The 19,933-nt window shown below is 39.7% G+C and overlaps 1 protein-coding gene across 1 annotated transcript; it reads right to left on the bottom strand.

Annotated features, from left to right (window-relative positions):
* Nucleotides 1–507: 507 nt before the first annotated feature.
* Nucleotides 508–1,264, bottom strand: LOC148033104 (pathogenesis-related protein PR-4-like). Its single transcript, XM_087684234.1, has 2 exons — nucleotides 894–1,264; nucleotides 508–790 (listed from the first exon to the last, which is right to left on the bottom strand). Exons 1-2 carry the CDS (start codon nucleotides 1,188–1,190, stop codon nucleotides 626–628), a joined length of 462 nt encoding a protein of 153 aa, XP_087540360.1. The 5' UTR covers nucleotides 1,191–1,264; the 3' UTR covers nucleotides 508–625.
* Between the last annotated feature and the right edge of the window lie 18,669 nt (nucleotides 1,265–19,933).

Raw genomic sequence — 19,933 nt, 5'->3', positions numbered from 1 at the left:
TTTTTTAATTATAAATTTTGACTTAATTTGGATCATCGAGAGAGAGAGAGAGATTTCCATTCACTTGACACTACATTAAGCTGAAATTCTACCCATCTTTGCTTTCAGCATTGATCTTAAGGCAATCCATAGAGGAGGCATGCACATATTACCTTGAAAGATGGTTTTATGCACTAACAAAAGTCAATATATAACCATTTGTGCTAATAGATCAAACTAAGAAAATTCATATTACACTCTGTACCGATAGAACATACAAACCATCTACTTCAAGTTGTTTAGCCACTTTCTATTAATAGGACATACAAACCATCTATTTCGAGTTAAGGCCTCCTTTGTTCTTTGTCTACAATAGCACTATTCTATTGCTTCCCTTTGCTCCGGGGCAGCTAGTATATACGATATAAGTTGTTGATATAGCCCACAATATCTAAGAAGCTCTCTCTCTCTCTCTCTCTCTCTGGATGGAGTAACAACGAAACTCAAGAGTCTTATTATTGTCTGATTATTGCAATATGAGAGGCTTCTTGTATCTTGTTACATGTATGCGCCCTGCTTATTCCAATGTGAGCACCTCTTCTGTCCTTAACTAACATGTATGCCTGCTTTGAAAACCCCACGTCGACTAGCAACTTACGAATTCGTAGTCCACCATGAGGTGGCCAGCCGCCTCGCCGTTTCCGTTTGTGTCAATTTGGTGGAAAGGGGTGGTATCGAGATCCAAGCCCCCCATGCTGCACTGATCCACGATTCTCACCGTCACTCTAGCTTGTGTCTCTCTATTTGTGACCTGCAATTCATGCAAAATCGAAATTAAGTGCAATGGCTACACACAGATGAGAGAGAGAAAGAGAGAGAGGGGGGGGGAGGTGTTGGTGGGTGGCGGCTATAACCTGTAAGCATTTTCCACAAGAAGCTTGGCCATGCTCACCGGCCGGGCCACAAAAAGCAGTCCAGCCGTATTGTCGTCTCCATTCTAATGGCCGGTTGCCATCCCACGTAGCACAGAAGACGCTTGCAGTGAAGAGATCCCACCCGATGCTCTCCGGGTTGTAGAGATGATAAGTCGCTCGAACATTACTAGCGCTTTGTGCTCTCGTATGCACTACTGTTTCTGACAAATCCAGGCCGAGGGCAAGCATGATGGCAAGAAATGAGAAAGCCAGCATTAGTTTTGAAGAGCGCGCCATAGTTGACGTAAACGCTACTGCTACTACCACTACAAGGAGAGAGAAGTAGAGGGGGCGAGGTCTTGACTCTTATGTAGCCGGAGGGACTGTGTTAGAGAGAGAGTGCAGGGATGAAGCGCGAGCAGCAATTGACAAAAGGCTCGTGGCTGACTTCTACTGCATGGTCGGGAGAGACGCTTGACCGGTTCTAAGGCGGAAGCCCATCGACGTTTTCGGCATGAGGGACGTGACAATGCCGCCTCTCTCTCTCTCTCTCTCTCTCTCTCTCTCCGCAGCTCATGTGTGAGAGCTAGTAATCAGACGCGCGTAGTAAAAACGAGCAAGACGCTGGCCGTCACCTTTGACGGTCTTACTGACGAAAGATCAGTCAGCACAGAGATAGTTGCCTCCCATGACATGATCTCCGTCATGTGACCGCCGACTATGCAGGAGCCTGCTATTCAGGGGGGCCTGGCCTCCACAAGACAGGATGGCTGGCCCTCCTAATACATTACATCACATCCCAATTTAGATGGCGCATACGAAAACATACTTGGTAATAACAAAATTGGAATAGCAAATGCTATTCGGCAGCCCAAGCGGGACCCCTTTTGATTCTAATAAAAACATCTTTTGATAATACAAATGACACATTTATTGCATGTATCTGCTTCAATTTCACGTGAGAGCCTATGTAAGATTACTCCATGGTGAATCGTCTTGTCATGAAACATACGGTCAAGATTCATCAAGCACATCTTTGTTAGAACGCTAATGATCATTCTTTATGAGTCTCTATGACATTAAGTGATGCACAAGTCATTTCTCCGCTTTCATGGATCCTTGACACAAGGGCTACTTGCCATTGAACAACAAAACAACATTATCTATGTGATTCCCAAGGACTTCACACACTTGTCAACATTCAATCTGGTACCGACTATGTGCTTAAAGCGATTGGCATCGGAAATGCTACTATAGAATTATCCAATGGAAAAATAATACTTATTTGAGACACCAACTAGGCACCTAACCTTGTAGAAAATTTATCTCACTTAGTAAAATCACTAGCGGTTATGCTTATCTTGAATTTCACCATACCCATGGTCTAATAAATCACATTCTTCCTTATGCTACACTTTCCTTCATTACGTGCCCCAAATTTTGCTATTTATATCTAATAGGTAGAAGCAAGCATGCTAATGAACCCATAGTGTTACTAGCTTAGTTCATAGAAATTACTCTTAATCCTTTTGTGGCATTAGTGAGTTAGGCATTTCAAAAAATGCCACTATGAAACATATACAAACTCCTAGATTAGCCCTCATTATCCACAATAAAAGTAGTTATAGGTGTAAGAATGTTAATGTGGTACACTTTTTTTGCTACTTAGCATATGGCAAATAGTATATCTTATTAACATGCAAAGAATAAGAGGGAAGGTTGAAATCATAATCAGAGAGAGGAAAAAAAAAATCATAATATTGTTACAAACCCTTTTACATTCCTTTTATGGGGTGAGTTTTTACTCACAATGGTTTATAGAAATCTTTGAGCTAAAAGGAGGCTAGTTAACATGTGGGAAAGAGTAGTACTTTAGTCATTTCTTATTTCCCCTCAAAGTGATGCTTGGAGAGAGAATGACTCTTCTCACAAGGATAGTATAGATCAACTTCAAGGGTGGTGGTGCAATTGAAGGCGATGAGGAAGTGGGCTTGGAGTGGTGCAATCATGATGAGGAGAAACAGGGTCACAAGAAGGCTCTAAGAGGGCACCTTGTGCCAACCAATCCAAAGAAGTGCCAACCTACACTAGCTATTTGATTGCACTCTCAACCTCTAAAGAATGAAAAACTTGATCATTTGCAAAATTTTGTACCCAAAATAGGAAATATTTTGTCATGTTGTTACAGAATTTCATGAGGCTTATGGTCTTTCCATGGAAGATGCCAACCCAATATTGGTGAAGTGGGATGATGCTTTTGACAACAAGTGGCTCAATGTTTTTAAGTAGTCATAGGAGAGAAGCCACTATCACATTAAGTACAACAACATCTGCGCTAAAGTCTACAAGTAGATCATGTTATTTCACTATAGTGTCTACCAAAAAACACCCACCAATATGGAGATTACATTAGCATTTGCTAAAGGCTTTGTCAAGGTGTTGAGCCCTACACAAATTGCTTTCAAATGGGACTACCATGAAGTTTAATTGGGCACAATTTGCATCTTAGGATTTGCAAGATTTGAGAGAAGAGGTGCTTTGATGGCCACCTCAACAAGTGGAGTATTCAGAACCAATAGTCTCAAGCTTCAAAAGAGGAAGGAAGCACAGATATGGGTGATGAGCAAGACATGGGTGGCACATCAACTTGCAAGGTCACTCCCCTATCTCACCAAATCAGCAATCTGTTTCCAAAGAGGCATGGAAACTAGCACTAACAATAATGAATTGGAGTCAGTCAAGGCACTTGCTCTCTCAATATGAGGAGGGAATTGATGAAGACCCAACATGACCTCAAAGCAAAGTGGTGGGATTTAAAAACAATGAGGATATGGAAAGCTAGCAATGAAAACGTTAGCCCAGCCATCAATTCTGTGAGGAAGAAGTTGAAGGAAGCTAAGGAAGAATTGTTGTCTTTGGCACATAGCAGCACTACAGAGATAAAGAAACAAGTGGAGGTTGAGTAGATTGAATTGTATAAGGAAAATCTGCAAATGTTGGGTTTTTACAAACTAAAGATGTAGTCCTTGATGAAGACAGCATTGGCATCAATGTTACCTACTGTCTGGTAAGTTTCTAGCATGCAGCTTTCATGCAATTCACCTATGTTTTTTCCAATTTAGCTACTTATTGGCATGGAATATTCCTTTTATTTTTAGGTTCAAGTAGGGACTCTAGAAACAAAAGTTTAGAGTTATGAATAACATTTGTAGCTCTTGACGTATTTAGAGAACTACCTTCATACATATTTCTTTACAATATCTTTGTGTAATTTAGCCATTGCAGACTAATAAGATGTGGAGTTGCAAGAGAGTTGCAATAGCAGTTTTACCAATGAAAAATTGTAGTGGTTGTGGGCTTGTTCTTGATTCAATGGAAGTTATGGAAATGGTCAAGCTTCCTCGTGGACATGTATATCACCTATTGTGCTTTGTTACTACACATGAACTTGGGTCAACTTGCAAGGCTTTCAATTGCCAACAAATATTTGCAACAAACTTGTTGTCCAAAGTTGTTGGAGAAGAAGTTCGAAACCATATACACAAGAATAGATCCTATTTACTATACTTAATTAGCTCCAAGTATAATAGTTAGCATGCTAGTTATGTCAACATGTATAGTGGGTAGTTAGCATGCTAGGTATGCCAACTTGCATAGTGAGTATGCTAGCTAGCATACATTTCAGTGGTAACTTGTATACCCCGGCTGCAATGCTCTCTAACAAGTCTAGAATGCTTGCTTGCATGTCTGGAATGCTTACTACCATACAAGATGGCTAATTAGCTCTATCAATTAGCATTCAATGCTTGCTAGTAGGTTTGCAATGCTTGTTGTGAAGTTTTGCTTACTAATATACAAAGTAGTTAATTAGTAATGATAACTAGCATTCATTGTGTGCTAGTAGCAAATCTGATCTACTACTAGTTACCATGCTAGGAATGTTAGTTAGCAAGCTAGGTATGTTAGTAGTTAACTAAGTAGCATAGCAGGTATGATAGCAAGCATACTTGGAATGTTAGCAAGCATACCATGTATATTAGCAATCATATTACGTATGTTACCATACTAAAAATGTTAGTAAGCTATCTAGCATACCAAGTTATATGTTTGTGAGCATGCTTGGAAATAACATTATATTATCCTACATGCTAACAAGCATACTTATAGCATATTTGGTGTGCCATCTATTATGCTTAGAGTGATCATACCTCTTTTTAGATTACATAAACTATGCCCTGTATCACACAAAGGCATGATAATGAGCATACCTCATCTAATCTAAGTTTGGTAGTTATGCTACAAGGGTAACAACCATGCATGTATGCTTAGCAACATACCTTTTGTGCTCTTTGAAGCTTGGCATCATACAAGGAATTCTAACCAGTATACCATTCAACTAGCATACCATGTATATTGACTTGCATACTTGTTATGAACTATGTATAGTTGAGTTGCTACAGACATGTTAAGCTAAATATCTTGTAACAATCTTACACCATGAGCCATAGTGTTAATTTGGGCGAAGTGGAGAGATCAATTAAGAATGGAAAGAGGGTGTACTCTAGTAAAGCACACGAAAGTAAATATATTGCAAACATTTCTGCAAATGCTATGAGTCATAGTGCTAAGTTGGGTGAAGCCAAAGGGTTTGTAGTATGCTTTTTACTCTTAGCATAGCTTTATGATTACATTACAAGAAAAATTTGTGAGTATATGACAAGAAATTAACTATGGTTACAAGCTATATGATTAAGCAACAATCATTTAACCATGACTCATGACACATATCAAGCACCTCTCTTAGTGATAATTGAGTTATTAACCTTGATTGAGGATAGCTATCAAGATCCTTCCCTTATAGTAGGGTTTTTACTCATATGTAGGGTAATGTAGAAATTTGGCTTTTTTTTAAATATGTGAGAAATGGTAATGTCAGATAAAGATTTGAAGAAAGGATTATTAGGTAGTGTGGGGAGATGTTTAAGGTTGGTAGTGTGAAGAAAGGATAGGTAGTGTGGGAAGACATTTAACATTGGGAGGGTACTTAGAATTGGAGCTATCATATTCATGTTGGGGTAAAAGGCCTCTGGGCTTGCCCGTATACACTGTGACCACCCATTCTTTATTCATATATAATATGATAGTGCAATAAGGCTGTCAGTTCAGTTGGACAACACCTACATTTTGTGTGCTCTTCTCTCCCGCATCTTCCTCTTCTCCTTCTCCACTGCCATTGCATCGCCTTCAACTGGTATCACAGCGGGTGCTTTTGCGAGCGCTTCCCAGCCTCTTTCCTGCATCGACACCAGGTATGGGAGTTCTTCTCTCACTCGGTTTTCAGCTCACACGTTCATAGCAGGGTTTGAGCTTGTGGCAGCCATTGGAGAGCTTGGTTGCTTATGTAGCTTGATCTGGAGCCTTCTTTGGATTCTTGGCAACACTCCCCAACCTTGAAAAACACCTACAGCAGCCCCAGGACAAGGATCTACATTAGGCCTCATCACGTGATGACTTGCAGGTCTATTTCAGCTTGATCTCAGACTCCATTAGCAGCTCCTCCCCTCTTATCTCACTTGCTGCCTACCATGGCTTGGTTGAGGCTTGTGTAGGCCATCTTTGGCCATCTTTGGTTGAGGCTTGTGTAGGCCATCTTTGGCCCCTATTGGTGCCCTCCTTGGGCTCCTTGATGATTAGCCATGTGCTGAATACCCCCAGGCAGGTCCGCGCAGAATCTGCGCCTGTTTTTCCAGCAGCACACGAGTTTTTCCAGCCCCCCCCCCCTTTTTTCTCATTGGGAAGCTCTCTTATTCCATGAGCAATGGACTTCAATGTCTCCATTGTGTCCTAAGCATTGGCTCTTGGACTTACCACCAACATAAGCACTCCCCACTTCAAATTATTGATAGTACCTATAGCACACATGCTGTCATATAGGGCAGCCCTCTGCTCCTCTTGTCTGGAATCAGTAGAGGTGGTCAGATGATGCTCATTTGTGCTTAGTGGCTACCTATACATATGGGGATATATGATTCTTGGTTAGACATCAATTTGATCTTGGATTGAGGACCATTTTGCTCAGTTTAACAAGGTTTTTACATGCTAGTAGTAGGGCAGCACATAGTTCTTGAGTGTGTAATGCTTATGACTCATGGCTATCTAATGCCTACTGGGTGCCTATTGATGCTATATGACTTGGAAATGTATGTCTTTTATTTGGACATGAAGTTGAGCTTGCATTGAGCACTGATTTGCTCAGATTGAACAGTCTTTTACGTGCTGGAAATTACAGGGACTGAAGGTATTTAATGCTTTGCCTAGCTCTGACTATGGTCTATGGGGTGCTCTTGACTATTCGGGATGATATGGGTTTTTGTTTGGTGGATGCTTCTACATGTATGAGAAGTGATTGCTCTACTCTTTAGCAGTTGGTTGATTACCTGGTTGATCAATGGACTTTACAGTGCTTGGGATTGGCAAACAGTTATGACTTTCTTGCTCCTCTGTTGTCTAGCTTCTGTGCTAGTTGGGCTACTGTTGCCCATCCATGCCAGAGAGCAGATGCTATGTATGCTTACCCTTCTATGCACATGGTCTACTGTTGTATAACTTACAGAACCACTTATTTGAATGTTGTTGTATAGATGTTTGGGCTTCACTTGGAGCTTGACTCTTGCAGGATGCTTTGCCACTTGTCGGTCTTTACTTGACTTGGATGTTCCTTTGTGGCATGATGTACTGCAAAGCTATGCGTATGCATATGGTTATGGGATGATTTCATGGCTGAATATCATACGCTCTTATGACAGATGTCTTATGCTTTACTGTACTATGGTTGGTTATGTCATGCAGTTGGCTATGACTCTTCTTCATGTGGGAGGAGCTTTTGCATCCTTGATTGATGCCTTTTATGTCCTCCCATCCATTGAGGTTTCATGAGCATTTGCAGCATGCTTCTACCACGGATGTACTAGCAGATGATTGTCTTTATGAGCAGGTTCCCTATGTTGGAACATCCCTCGACTGCTTGAGCTCCATGGATGCTAGGGATAGCCCTATTCATGATGACTTGGATTCCTTGTCGTCTTCTACAGGTTCTTCTACTTCAGATATTGTTTGCTTCCATTGTGGGAAGCTTGGGCATGTTCAAAGAAAATGCTTTAGTAGATGGATTAGAGAGCACCAGAGACAGAGACGGACTTGACATGAGCAGAGAGTTAGAGATACAGTAGATGTAGCAAGTGTTACCACTCTTACTAGTGGTGAGGTACATGTTGTTACCCATGATGATGCAGTTGAGCATGTACTCCTGTCATCTAGTTTCCCTACAACTTTCTTGCTCAGTGATATGGCCTATGCCTCAAATTGGCTATTGGATTCCATGGCATCTTGTCATGTTACTCCACATAGAGCATGGTTCTCTACTTACAGGGAGTTTGATGGATGCATTTCTTTGGGACTTGAGCAGACTTATGCTATTCTTGGTATAGGGGACATACACCTAGCTTTGCCTAATGGGACTTCTCTTATTCTTAGGGATGTTTTACATGTTCCCATGCTCAGTAAGAGCTTGATTTCTGTCTGTCAGTTGCATAATGCAAGATATACTATTTCTCTTCAGGATAGGTCATGGAGGATCTGTCGTGGTTGCTTGGTTTTGGCCAAAGGTTCTAGAGTTGGTTCTCATTACCCAGTGCATGTCTCTCATGTGGGAGATTCTATGGTTGCAATTATCCGAATACCACATGCATTGCTATGGCATTATCGCCTAGGCCATATGTACCACAGAGAGATGGAGATCTTGTCTCGTTTAGACTCATTGTTAGACTCATTGATGCCTCCTATGTCACTTACAGATCTTGATGCTTTCCTTGATTGTACTCTTGGTCTTTGCAAAGCTCCCTTGGCTTATGGCGATCGTATGAGGCATGCTCCTCTAGATATTGTGCATTGTGCAGTATATGGACCTATGCCTTCCCAGTCACTTGGTGGAGCGTCGTACTTTGTGACCTTTGTTGATCATGCGACCCACCGTGTTTGGGCTTTTCCCTTGGTGCAAATTGAGGATGTTGTAGTTATGCTTGACAGAATTATGGATTCTGATGGTAGCAGGCCTAGGTGCTTGCAGATGGATTATGAGAGTCATGCTCTCTCTCCCAGCTTTCAAACCTCTTGTCAACAATATGGCATTGATTTCTTGTGCCCACGGTAGTATGGGATTGCTCATGGCATGTGCCTGACCTTACATGCAAAGGTTGCTTCTATGCTTACCACAGTTGGATTGTCTTATGGCTTTTGGGCTGAGGCCCTTATGACGGCATCCTATTTGGTTAACAAGACGTCATGCTTGACCTTGGATCGTATTACACCCCATAAGGCATGGAGTGGTATGTAGCTCTCTTATGTTTACTTGAGGATGTTTGGTTGCCATGCATCTGTACTTATGCCACATGAGCCTATGTCACGTAGATGTATCCTCCTTGGTTATGGAGATGGTGACTTTAAGGCCTACAGATTATGGGATTTGGATGCCCATCAGGTCATACGTAGCCGTCATGTTGTCTTCTATGAGATGAAACACCTCTCAAGCCTCTTGATGAGCGTTCACTATGCTTTATGGCTGATTTTACAGCAGCTACAATGCCATTACATCAAGCTTTTTATCCTAAAAATGAGGCACTTATTGGCCCAGATGACCTAGCTATGCATAGTAGTCAGGTTCAGGATGTTGGTGGTCAGTTGCAAGACCCCTTGCAAGCTCATGAGAGCCGTTTTCTTGTAGTTTTGCAGGCTGGACAACCAGCCATATGGCAGTCTTCCGCTCCCCTAAGGCCACATGTAGTCTTGCGACCCCATTGGATGAGTGTCCGGGATGTTGGCTCTCTTTCAGTTCTGTATATGGTTTGTTATTAGTTTTGTATATATGCATGCTAAAGTTCTACATACAACTTGGTATATGGATGAGTTTTGTATACAATCATATTAAAGTTTTGTGTATGGTTTAAAATTATTTTCTTCTACATGAATCAGATGATAGGCAAGGCAACCATTGTGAAAGAGGAAGTGGCCAATGAAGAGTACTTTAAAAGCTAGGAATAGGAGGATGGTTTGGATGGTTGTGGTGATGATAGAGGTGCTAGTTTGAATTAAGGTGGTGTAGGTGCAACAAAGAATATTACCAACATGTTATGAATGACACAAGGCTGATGCACATAGTTGAGTTTGATAAGGTCATGATGAGTTTTTTGTCATGAAGGAAAAAGATGTGTTTGGTGGAGGTGAACTAAAAGAGCCCAGGGCTGATAGCCCCTTTAATCGATATGTGAAGTTTAGGTCTTCAAGAGGAAAGGCACTAAGGGTAACATGTAGTGCGTCCGGCTAAAACCTTTGAAGGTAGACTAGCACATGAATATTAGCATAGCAATTGTATATAGCAAGTTTAGGGGCACATTAGTATTATGATAAAGCTTATTGGAGAATATAAGTTTAATTGAAGCCATTTTGGAGTAGAAACCCTTGTTGAGTCGCTCGTCTAAGAATACACTTTTTGTTGATGATGCACTCTCTTTTTTGGCCCCTAAGGAGTAAATAAACAAAAATAGGTTGGGATTCTAAATTCATGTAACATTAATCATTTAGCCATAGCTTGGCCCAAATCTTCCCTCAACAATTTCGCTATCACTTCCTTAAAGTTTGTGACTCAAATTTTTCTTTTCTTATTTTTTTATGTTTGACTTCTCATATCTCCCCTTATTAGTTTTTCCCTCTTTCTTAGGTGAAACTCAAGTTTAACATTTCTCTTTCCCCGCTTCTTCTTTCCTGATGAAATTTTATAGCCTCATTGTTGCTTGCCGTTATAACCCTTGAAATTTCATTGAGTCTACACAAACACAAAGTGAGTTTCACATATTTTATGAGAGCGGAGCTTATTCTACAAAAGCCTTGGGATTTTCTTAACAAAAATTTACAGGTATACTGTTCTTTTCCATGGATGCTCTATGGCAAAGTTTTATCACGTTTGGAAAATACATGTGTAAGTTATGTGCATGCTCTGATATAAACATTCTTTTTTTTAATACTCTAGGAGTCTCTCACACTTAAGAACAATAATCTTTTAAACATTCAACTTCTTCTTCAATGTATTTGGGTTTCTCTGTAAACAAAGTTACAAGTATGTTGTCTTGTTTTTTTGTTGCTCCATAGTTAAATTGTGTCTCGTTTGGAAAAAATCTATGAAGTTATATGCATACTGAGCTTTTCTTTGTTTTGTACTCCAAGAATCCCCCACAATGAAGAGCGATGATTTTCTAAAAACTCCACTTCTTCAATATCTTTGGGCTTCTCTGCAAAGAGATCCACAAGTATATTGTCTTTTTTTTTGTCACTCAATGGTTAAATTTTAACTCATTTGGACAAAGCCTATGTAAGCTATATGCATGCTTTGACCTAATATTTCTTTTATTTTTGTACTCTAGGAATCTCACAATGAAGGAACAATGATCTTATACTAACTCAACTTCTTGTTCAACATCTCTGGACTTCTTTGTGAATTTCAAAGTTGGATTGGATGCTTGCGCATGAAAATATTTTTATACTAACGATTCCATATATAGACAAATTCACTTACATGCAATAATAAAAGCACATAAAAACTTGTTGATAGGTAACTTTCGTATTTGGTTAATATAGATGTCTTCACAGAGAAAAAACATCAGTAGCATACTTGCAATGGAGGTCTTCAGTAGGAAAGATAGTAGTAGTAATTGGATTTGTGATAAATACTATAAGTTGGATTGGATTTCAATGCACCCAAGTATTCTAGCAAGGTTCAACATCTCTAGGCTTCTTTGTGAATTTACAGGTACAATGTCCTTTTCTTAAAACTACTCCATGGTTAAATTTCATTTCATTTGGAGAAAACATTTGCAAATTATGTATATTCTAAGTTGAACTAACTTTTTCTATTATATCCTAGGTCTCCATGTCAACGAGATACACCTATTGTCCAAAAATCAACTTATTTTCTAACAACCTTAAGGTTGAGGACTACAAAGTTTCTCAAGTACATTGCTCTCTACAGTGATTAAATGTAAAATTTTGTTTCAATTGTAAGTATTTTTTATAAATTATTATTGTTGGCATCTAGTTAGGATCAATCGAAAGAATTATCTTGTATAGATTTGAACATTAATATTCTTGTATTTAGAAATCCATAATGAAAATACTAGTACGAATAATAAAAGATTTTGTTAGTTTTTTATCTCGTTAGGATAATTTTATTTAGATTCTAAAACCATGGAATAGCATGAGATAGTATCAGTGTTGCAATCTCATAGCATTGCATAATATTAGAATTGCATATGTGAAATGACAAAGGAATGCTTGTGCATAAAATTATTGTTATACTAATGATTCTATATATGGACAAATTCACTTACATATAATAATAAAATCCCATAAAAACTTGTTGATAGGTAAATTTTGTATTTGGCTAATATAGATGTCTTCACGGAGAAAAATTATCAATAACATACTTGCAATGGAGGTCTTTAACAGGAAAGATAGTAGCGGTAATTGGATTTGTGATAAATACTATAAGTTGGTTTGGATTTTGATGCATCCAGGTACTCCATGGAGTTTCAAGGTCAAGTGTAATGTCAAGATTGTGGGAGAGAAGGAAGGAGTCTCACTTGAAGCTTTCTTGCTTGCACAATGGGGGAATACACACAAGGGTGGAGGCAGAAAACAGTTTTCCTCTTCTTAGTTGTGTAAGCCAAAAGAACTCAAGTACAAAGAAATAGAAGAACCCTATATATGGGTCTCAAACCAAACTCAACTAACTAAGGTGGCATACTAACTGAGCCACGAACAAGAGTAGATAAGGATAGCTATCATGTAGCTATTATTCATGGGCGGTGTACCAACCGCATCTACAACTGACAAGTCGGTGACATAAATGCACAACGGTCACCCTGGCATATCACGAGTGGAGCTCGATATCTCAACACTCCCCCTCGAGCTCAATCCCAATTCCTGCACACCAAGCAGGTCTCTGAACTTGCGCAGCTTCTCTGCGCCCAATGCCTTCGTGAATATGTCAGCTACCTGATCCTCTGTGCTGACATAAACTAGATCAATAAGACCTAGTAAAACCCTATCTCGCACATAGTGATAATGCACCTCAATGTGCTTTGTTCTAGCATGATAGACTGGGTTATTTACCAAGTGTATACTACTCATGTTGTCACAATAAATGACAACTGGCCCATATGTAGACTGATACATATCATAAAGTAGCTTATGCAACCAAGCTACCTCACATGCAGCCATTGCTGCACCCCTGTACTCAGCCTCTGTGCTGGACAAGGCAACTGTAGGCTGTTTCTTGCTGCTCCAAGTGACTGCAGCATTCTCAAAAGAGAACACATATCCACTGGTAGATCGTCTATCAGAAATACTACCAGCCCAATCAGCATCAGTGTATCCATGCAACTGTATCTGAACCCCAGTCTCATAAAATAGTCCATACTGCAATAAGGACTTCACATACCTGAGTATGCGTCTAGCCGCATCCAAATGTGGTTTCCTTGGAGCCTGCATAAACTAACTTACCAATCCAACAGCATAGCTCAAATCTGGCCTGGTAATAGTCATATAAATCAAACTTCCTACTATGCGTCTGCACATAGTAGGGTCTTCTAGAAGCTCACCTGCATCTGTGCTCAGCTTCACATTCTACTCCAAAGGAACTGAAATAGGCTTACAGCCTGTCATCCCATATTTGGACAGCATGTCCAATCTATACTGCATCTGCAAGAGCTGTATCCCACTTGGTGATCTAATCACCTCAATGCCCAAGAAATAACGCAGCTCTCCCAAATCCTTCATCTCAAACTTCTGCTTCAATAGCATTTTCACATGAAGGATATCTTCATCACTGTCACCTGTCATAATCAAATCATCAACATAAATAACAAGTAGCATCATACCTTTCTCTGTTTTTCTCACATAAAGTGAGAAATCTGCCTTGGAAATCTGAAAGCCAATAGTGACAAGATACTGTCCTATCTTGTCAGACCATGCTCTAGGTGCTTGCTTCAAGCCATACAAGGCTTTCTTCAACCTGCAAACAAACTCAGGATGAACAGCATGCACATAACATGGTGGTTGCTCCATATAGACCTCTTCTTGCAAATCACCATGCAAGAAGGCATTCTTTACATCCATCTGATGTAAAGACCATCCCTTTGATGCAGCCATAGCAATTACTACTCTTACGGTTGCCATCCTTGCAACCAGACTGAATGTTTCTTCATAGTCAATGCAATATGTTTGTGCATACTCCTTGACTACTAATCTTGCCTTGTATCTGTTCACAGAACCATCTGCATTGTGCTTCACCTTATAAACCCACTTACAACCAATTGCATTCTTACCTTTAGGCAAAGGTACTAACTCCCATGTAGCATTTGCTTCCAAGGCATCCATTTCTTCATCCATGGCTTTCTCCCATTTTTCTTTTCCCATGGCTTGCTCAAAAGAAGTGGGTTCTGGTTCCAGTATCACTTTGACCATATATGCATAGTGAATGGCTGTAAATCCATCATATTTCAGCCTATCCACAGGATACCTAGCTCTCGTAGACCTGCGCAAAGTAGGTTCACTCCCAGGTGCTCTCAAAACATCCCTGGTCTTCCTTACTCCAGGTGTAACAATAGAAGGAATACCCAACTCATCATCAATGCTCTGTTCTGAGCCACTGGATTCACCATCCACATAAGAGTGACCTGCATTCACATCAAGCATGGGCTGATCAACCTTCTCTTTTCCTTTTCGTGATACCTGCATACCACTATCTGCATTACTTTGAGAAGATTCTCCTTATCTCAATCTGCCTGTCCATGGCGAAGAATGTGAACCACTGCTAGCGGACGCTCCAGGTCCACTAATATTTTGTGACTGCTGCTGTGAATTCTGTGCAGCATTACCATTTTGTGCATCTACATCATCAATCACATTTACTAGTTCATACCAGCTACTCATCTCATCAAAAACAACATCTCTGCTCACTGTAAACTTATGAGTAGAAGGGTTATAGCATCTATACCCTTTTTGCTGCAGAGAGTAACCAATAAAGATGCACTTCTCAGCTTTTGGATCCAACTTGGATCTCAACTCATCTGGCACATGTACATAGGCAATGCAACCAAAAATTTTCAAATGAGAAATATCTGTCCTACCAGTATACCTCTCCTCTGGAGTCATTCCATGTATTGCTGCAGTGGGAGTCCTGTTCATTATATAGACTGCTGTAGCAACTGCTTCAGCCCAATAAAAATCTGGCAGGTCTTTTTCATTGAGCATGGCACGAGACACCTCTCCAATATGCCTATTTTTCCTTTCTGCAACTCCATTTTGCTGTGGGGTATGACTGCATGAATATTGCTGCTTTATGCCATGCTCCTGCAGGAACCTTGCAAACTCATTTGAGAGGTACTCTCCCCCTCCATCTGACCTTAGGCATTTTATTTGCAGGCCTGTTTCTTTTTCAACCATAGCTTTAAGAGTTTTGAAATGCCCAAAAACTTCACTTTTCTTTTTCATAAAATACACCCAAACTTTTCTGCTATAGTTATCAATAAAACTGACAAAATAATGACAGCCTCCAAGAGATGCAGCTTTAGTAGTCCACACATCAAAGTGGATTAATTCCAATGGCTTCTTACTCTCTTGAACATGTCTAGGAAATGGTTTCCTTGCATGTTTTTCAAACTGAGAGGCTTCACATACCTTATGCATTTCTGCAACCTTGAATTTAGGCAATCTTGCAACAATATTTTGGGCCTGCATTGATTTAAGTCGCTGTACATTAACATGACCAATGCATTTATGCCAGATATCAATATCTGCAACTACACCGGTCCCATGTGCAAACATTGCTGCACTCAATTCAGACATATCTGCATCCAACGTAAACATTCTGCCCTTCTTCTTTCCTTTTGCTATAAGCGACCTTTATTTTTCATATCCTCAACAAAGCATCCATGAGGATTAAATCTGACTTGCAAGCCCTGCTCAACCATTTGACCAACAGAAACCAGATTCTTGGTGATATTCGGGACATGAAATACATCAGACAGGTATTTCTTTTTCCCATCCTGCATAGACAAACGAATTTTTCCAATCTGCACAATAGGATGTGCAGTATCATCACCAGTCTCCACAAATCCTGGTTTTTCCATTTTCCTTGCATCCTCCATCCATTCTGCATGACCTGTCATGTGGTTTGATGCACCTGAGTCAACATACTATACATCGTTGCTTTCTTCTACACTTGTCACAGAATTATTCATGTGCTGCACCATAAACAAATGCTCATTTCCATCATCACCCTGTCTACTAGAAGATGCATAATTCCCTTGTTGCAGTTTTTCATTCATGATGTCATTCTGCTTTTTATAGCAGTCTTTAGCCATATGACCCATTTTACCACAGTAGTAGCATTCAACATTACTGTTTGCATTTTGGCCTCTTTGCCATCCACCACGACCTCTTTGGCTCCCCCTGCCTCTAGAGTTACCACGTCCTCCTCCATAGGACTGGTTTTCTTGAGTTTGCTGCATATTCTGATTTCTACCATGGCCTCCAAATCGGCCTCCTCTACCTCTACCTCTTCCAGCATTTGAGTAGAAGACAGCTTCCTTTGAAATTCCTCCTGAAGAAGATGCACCACCATTTCTCTGCTCCTCAAAAATTAGAAGAGCAATCAACTCCTCAAAATCAGGAAATCTTTCACGAACTGAAATGGATGTCCGAAACTGCACATAATCCCTTCCTAGACCATTCAAGGTCACAGAAACTAAGTCATCATCTTCCACTGGCAACCCAATGGAAGCAAGTGCATCTGCAATCTTCTTCACCTTCATGTGGTAGTCATTGATGCTCATATTTTCTCTTTGTACATTATGCAACTCTTGCTTGAGCTGCATTTTCCTGGCTTGCGTATTTGCGCTATACATTTTTGACAAAGTATCCCATGCCTCCTTTGGCGTACTTGCATCCTGAATATGCACAATCATAGAGTCTGAAATACTGATAGATAGCCAGTACATAACTTTCCTGGCTCTCTCATGCCATGCTTTGAATGCCTGCATTTGCTGTTGATTGGGAACATCAGGAAGAACTGGTTCTTCTTCATTTCCTGCAACAAATTCCCAATATCCTTTTCCCATAAGGAAATTCGTCATTCTAAACTTCCATGCTTGGAAGTTGTTCTTGTCAAGCTTTTCAGTTACAATCTGTGAAAGAGAATCAGACGCCATTATAGAATACTGAAAAAAATTCTGTCACTGCAAAAAACACAGCTTCACCCTCACAAGGGCAAATCTGCAAAACTGGCGAAAGTGGTATTTGACCACACAGTCACTTCCTAGTGACGATTTTGCATAAACAGGAACCAAGGATGATTCTATAACTCCCAATGTCTCTGCACACAAGCGTACGATGCAATTTCTACAGTAACTTTTCACTGACCTGTAGAACAGTGGCTGCACAGCATAAAACTGGGCCTTTTCCTGAGTGCATGCAGAAAACTTCCGCCTCCAAAACAGGCCCCGAAATGGCCTCAAATCAAAAAAACAGGGTCGCTAAGGGCTAAAGCCCTTACCCGCAGCATATACTACCCTCTTGCTTCACCGCAAAGGGCATCTCAACCTGAGACACTACACTCTTGCAATTTCCGGCTGTGCTACCTGCAGAGATCTGCTCCCAAAACAGAAAATGAAAGCAACACTACTCCTCTTACCAGAACACCGCGAGCTTGGCTTGCTTTCTTGAGCTCCTTACCACGAACAAGGCTCTGATACCATGTCAAGATTGTGGGAGAGAAGGAAGGAGTCTCACTTGAAGCTTTCTTGCTTGCACAATGGGGGAATACACACAAGGGTGGAGGCAGAAAACAGTTTTCCTCTTCTTAGTTGTGTAAGCCAAAAGAACTCAAGTACAAAGAAATAGAAGAACCCTATATATGGGTCTCAAACCAAACTCAACTAACTAAGGTGGCATACTAACTGAGCCACGAACTGGAGTAGATAAGGATAGCTATCATGTAGCTATTATTCATGGGCGGTGTACCAACCGCATCTACAACTGACAAGTCGGTGATATAAATGCACAACGGTCACCCTGGCATATCACGAGTGGAGCTCGATATCTCAACATGTAAGAATGTTGTAAACCCTAACAAACATTCGAAATGTAGAATTTGAGAGTTCAGAAAAGTGTTTAATGGGACAAGTACAGTAACAGAAGTGTTGATCCAACATGTTTATATGCATAAACAAATGTGTACATGACGAGAACTACATTGCAAAACATATACAAAATAGTAAGTTTGTAAATTTTATCATTGTTTTTTCCTTTGCATCAGAGTTATTTTTTATAATATTTGCACTATTCTAATTCAAGTTTGTTTTACTAACAACTCTATATCCATCGACTCTACACGAATGATAGAATGCGGAATGTTTGAGTGGCAAGATACATGTTTGGCATGAAGACATAGGTTCTTTGAACTATAATAATAACCCTCCAAGTCAACTTGGAACTCAAAATATCTTTTTTTATAATTCATTTACGTAGTAGAAAGTCAGAGATTGCAGCATGTCCCATTAGCAGCACTATCTAGTTGTGAATGGTTGACTGATAGCTTGGAGTTGTCATGAGCATGTAATTTCAACATAAAATCTAACATCAATAGTGCTATGAAACCTACAACAAGCTCCAAATATGTGCACCTTAGTTGGTTTATTCCATTTTCATTGTTTGCACATTTGTTTGGTTCATGTGAGGTTCTGAAGAAAATGAAGATTACTTATCAATGCAAGTATCCATCGTATTCGAGGAATGGATGAATCAGCTCTATTGGGCAAGTCATGGCAAGTCAAAAGAACACATTTTGATGAGACAATCGAGTGTAGGATCTACCAATCAGATCTTACATTCAAGTAAAAAAAAAATACTACTTTGTATGCCTTGATTTAATTGATATTGCTTAGATGAATTCTTGTGTTTGTCACTTTTACTTACCATATTTTTTATTTTAATTATAGGTATTTCGTTGCTAGACAAACTCTGTGCATTCGCTTTCAATATAGAAGATGTTGACTTTTGCGAGGGGAGTGGATCAGCTTGGATCAAGATACCGGAGATGAGACACATACAGCTCTCATAGATGTGGTTATCTTGTGGAATAGGCATAATCCTTTTATAATCAATGTAGAGAGTCGTTGGCCCATTTCTTTTCTAAGACAAGAAATCCAATTAATGTCCAATAAGCCCTTGTGCAACTTCTATTTCAAGCTAGATAATAGAAAAGTCAGGACTCGAAGTAGTGAACAATCCTTGACATGTAAGCAATGTGCTTCGGCACATATCCTTGAGATAGTGGAATCCTTGTAAAAATTATTATAAAAAACGAATACAAACTTTTTTAAACTTCTGTGTACTTTTAATTTTGATAATTTTGGCTTACAATGATTCAAGCATGTGAGTATATATATTGTAATTAGTCAATTGCATTGGTTAAAATCATGATTAAATTATTACACACTAGAGTTCTATAGCCTTTGTAATATTGTCTCTGCACAATGATCTATTGCAGCTCATCTCTTCTACTCATTTCTTTGAGCACTCGCTTTGTTGTTGGAAGAAATGAAAATAAGTTATGGAAGCATTTAGATTTCTAGTTGTTGTTAAATGGAGTCAATGCTTTTGTTTTAGTTTACTATTTAACAAACCTACACTGGTCTATTGCGTGACAACAGTAATTTGTAATAATGTTGCTTGAGTTCATGTGTTGATAAGGCATTTGCAATATGGTTGGCGTATGGAAAAACTATGCATCACAATTTTAGATTTATTATTCTTTCGTGCATGATTTCTATCAAAATATATATGATCACTTGATGTAATATGTCTGCCATCTCAAAGAGTCAAACTTCTTATGAAGTTTTTTCAATAAGCTCATTAATATTTCTGCTAGG

The sequence above is a fragment of the Lygodium microphyllum genome, chromosome 8 (genome assembly GCF_053477565.2).
Source record: "Lygodium microphyllum isolate KBCC chromosome 8, Lygodium_microphyllum_v1.1.10, whole genome shotgun sequence".
In the NCBI taxonomy this organism is placed as follows: Eukaryota; Viridiplantae; Streptophyta; class Polypodiopsida; order Schizaeales; family Lygodiaceae; genus Lygodium; species Lygodium microphyllum.
The sequence above is the reverse complement of the archived record's forward strand: the minus strand, read 5'-3'. Positions and strand labels throughout refer to the sequence as shown.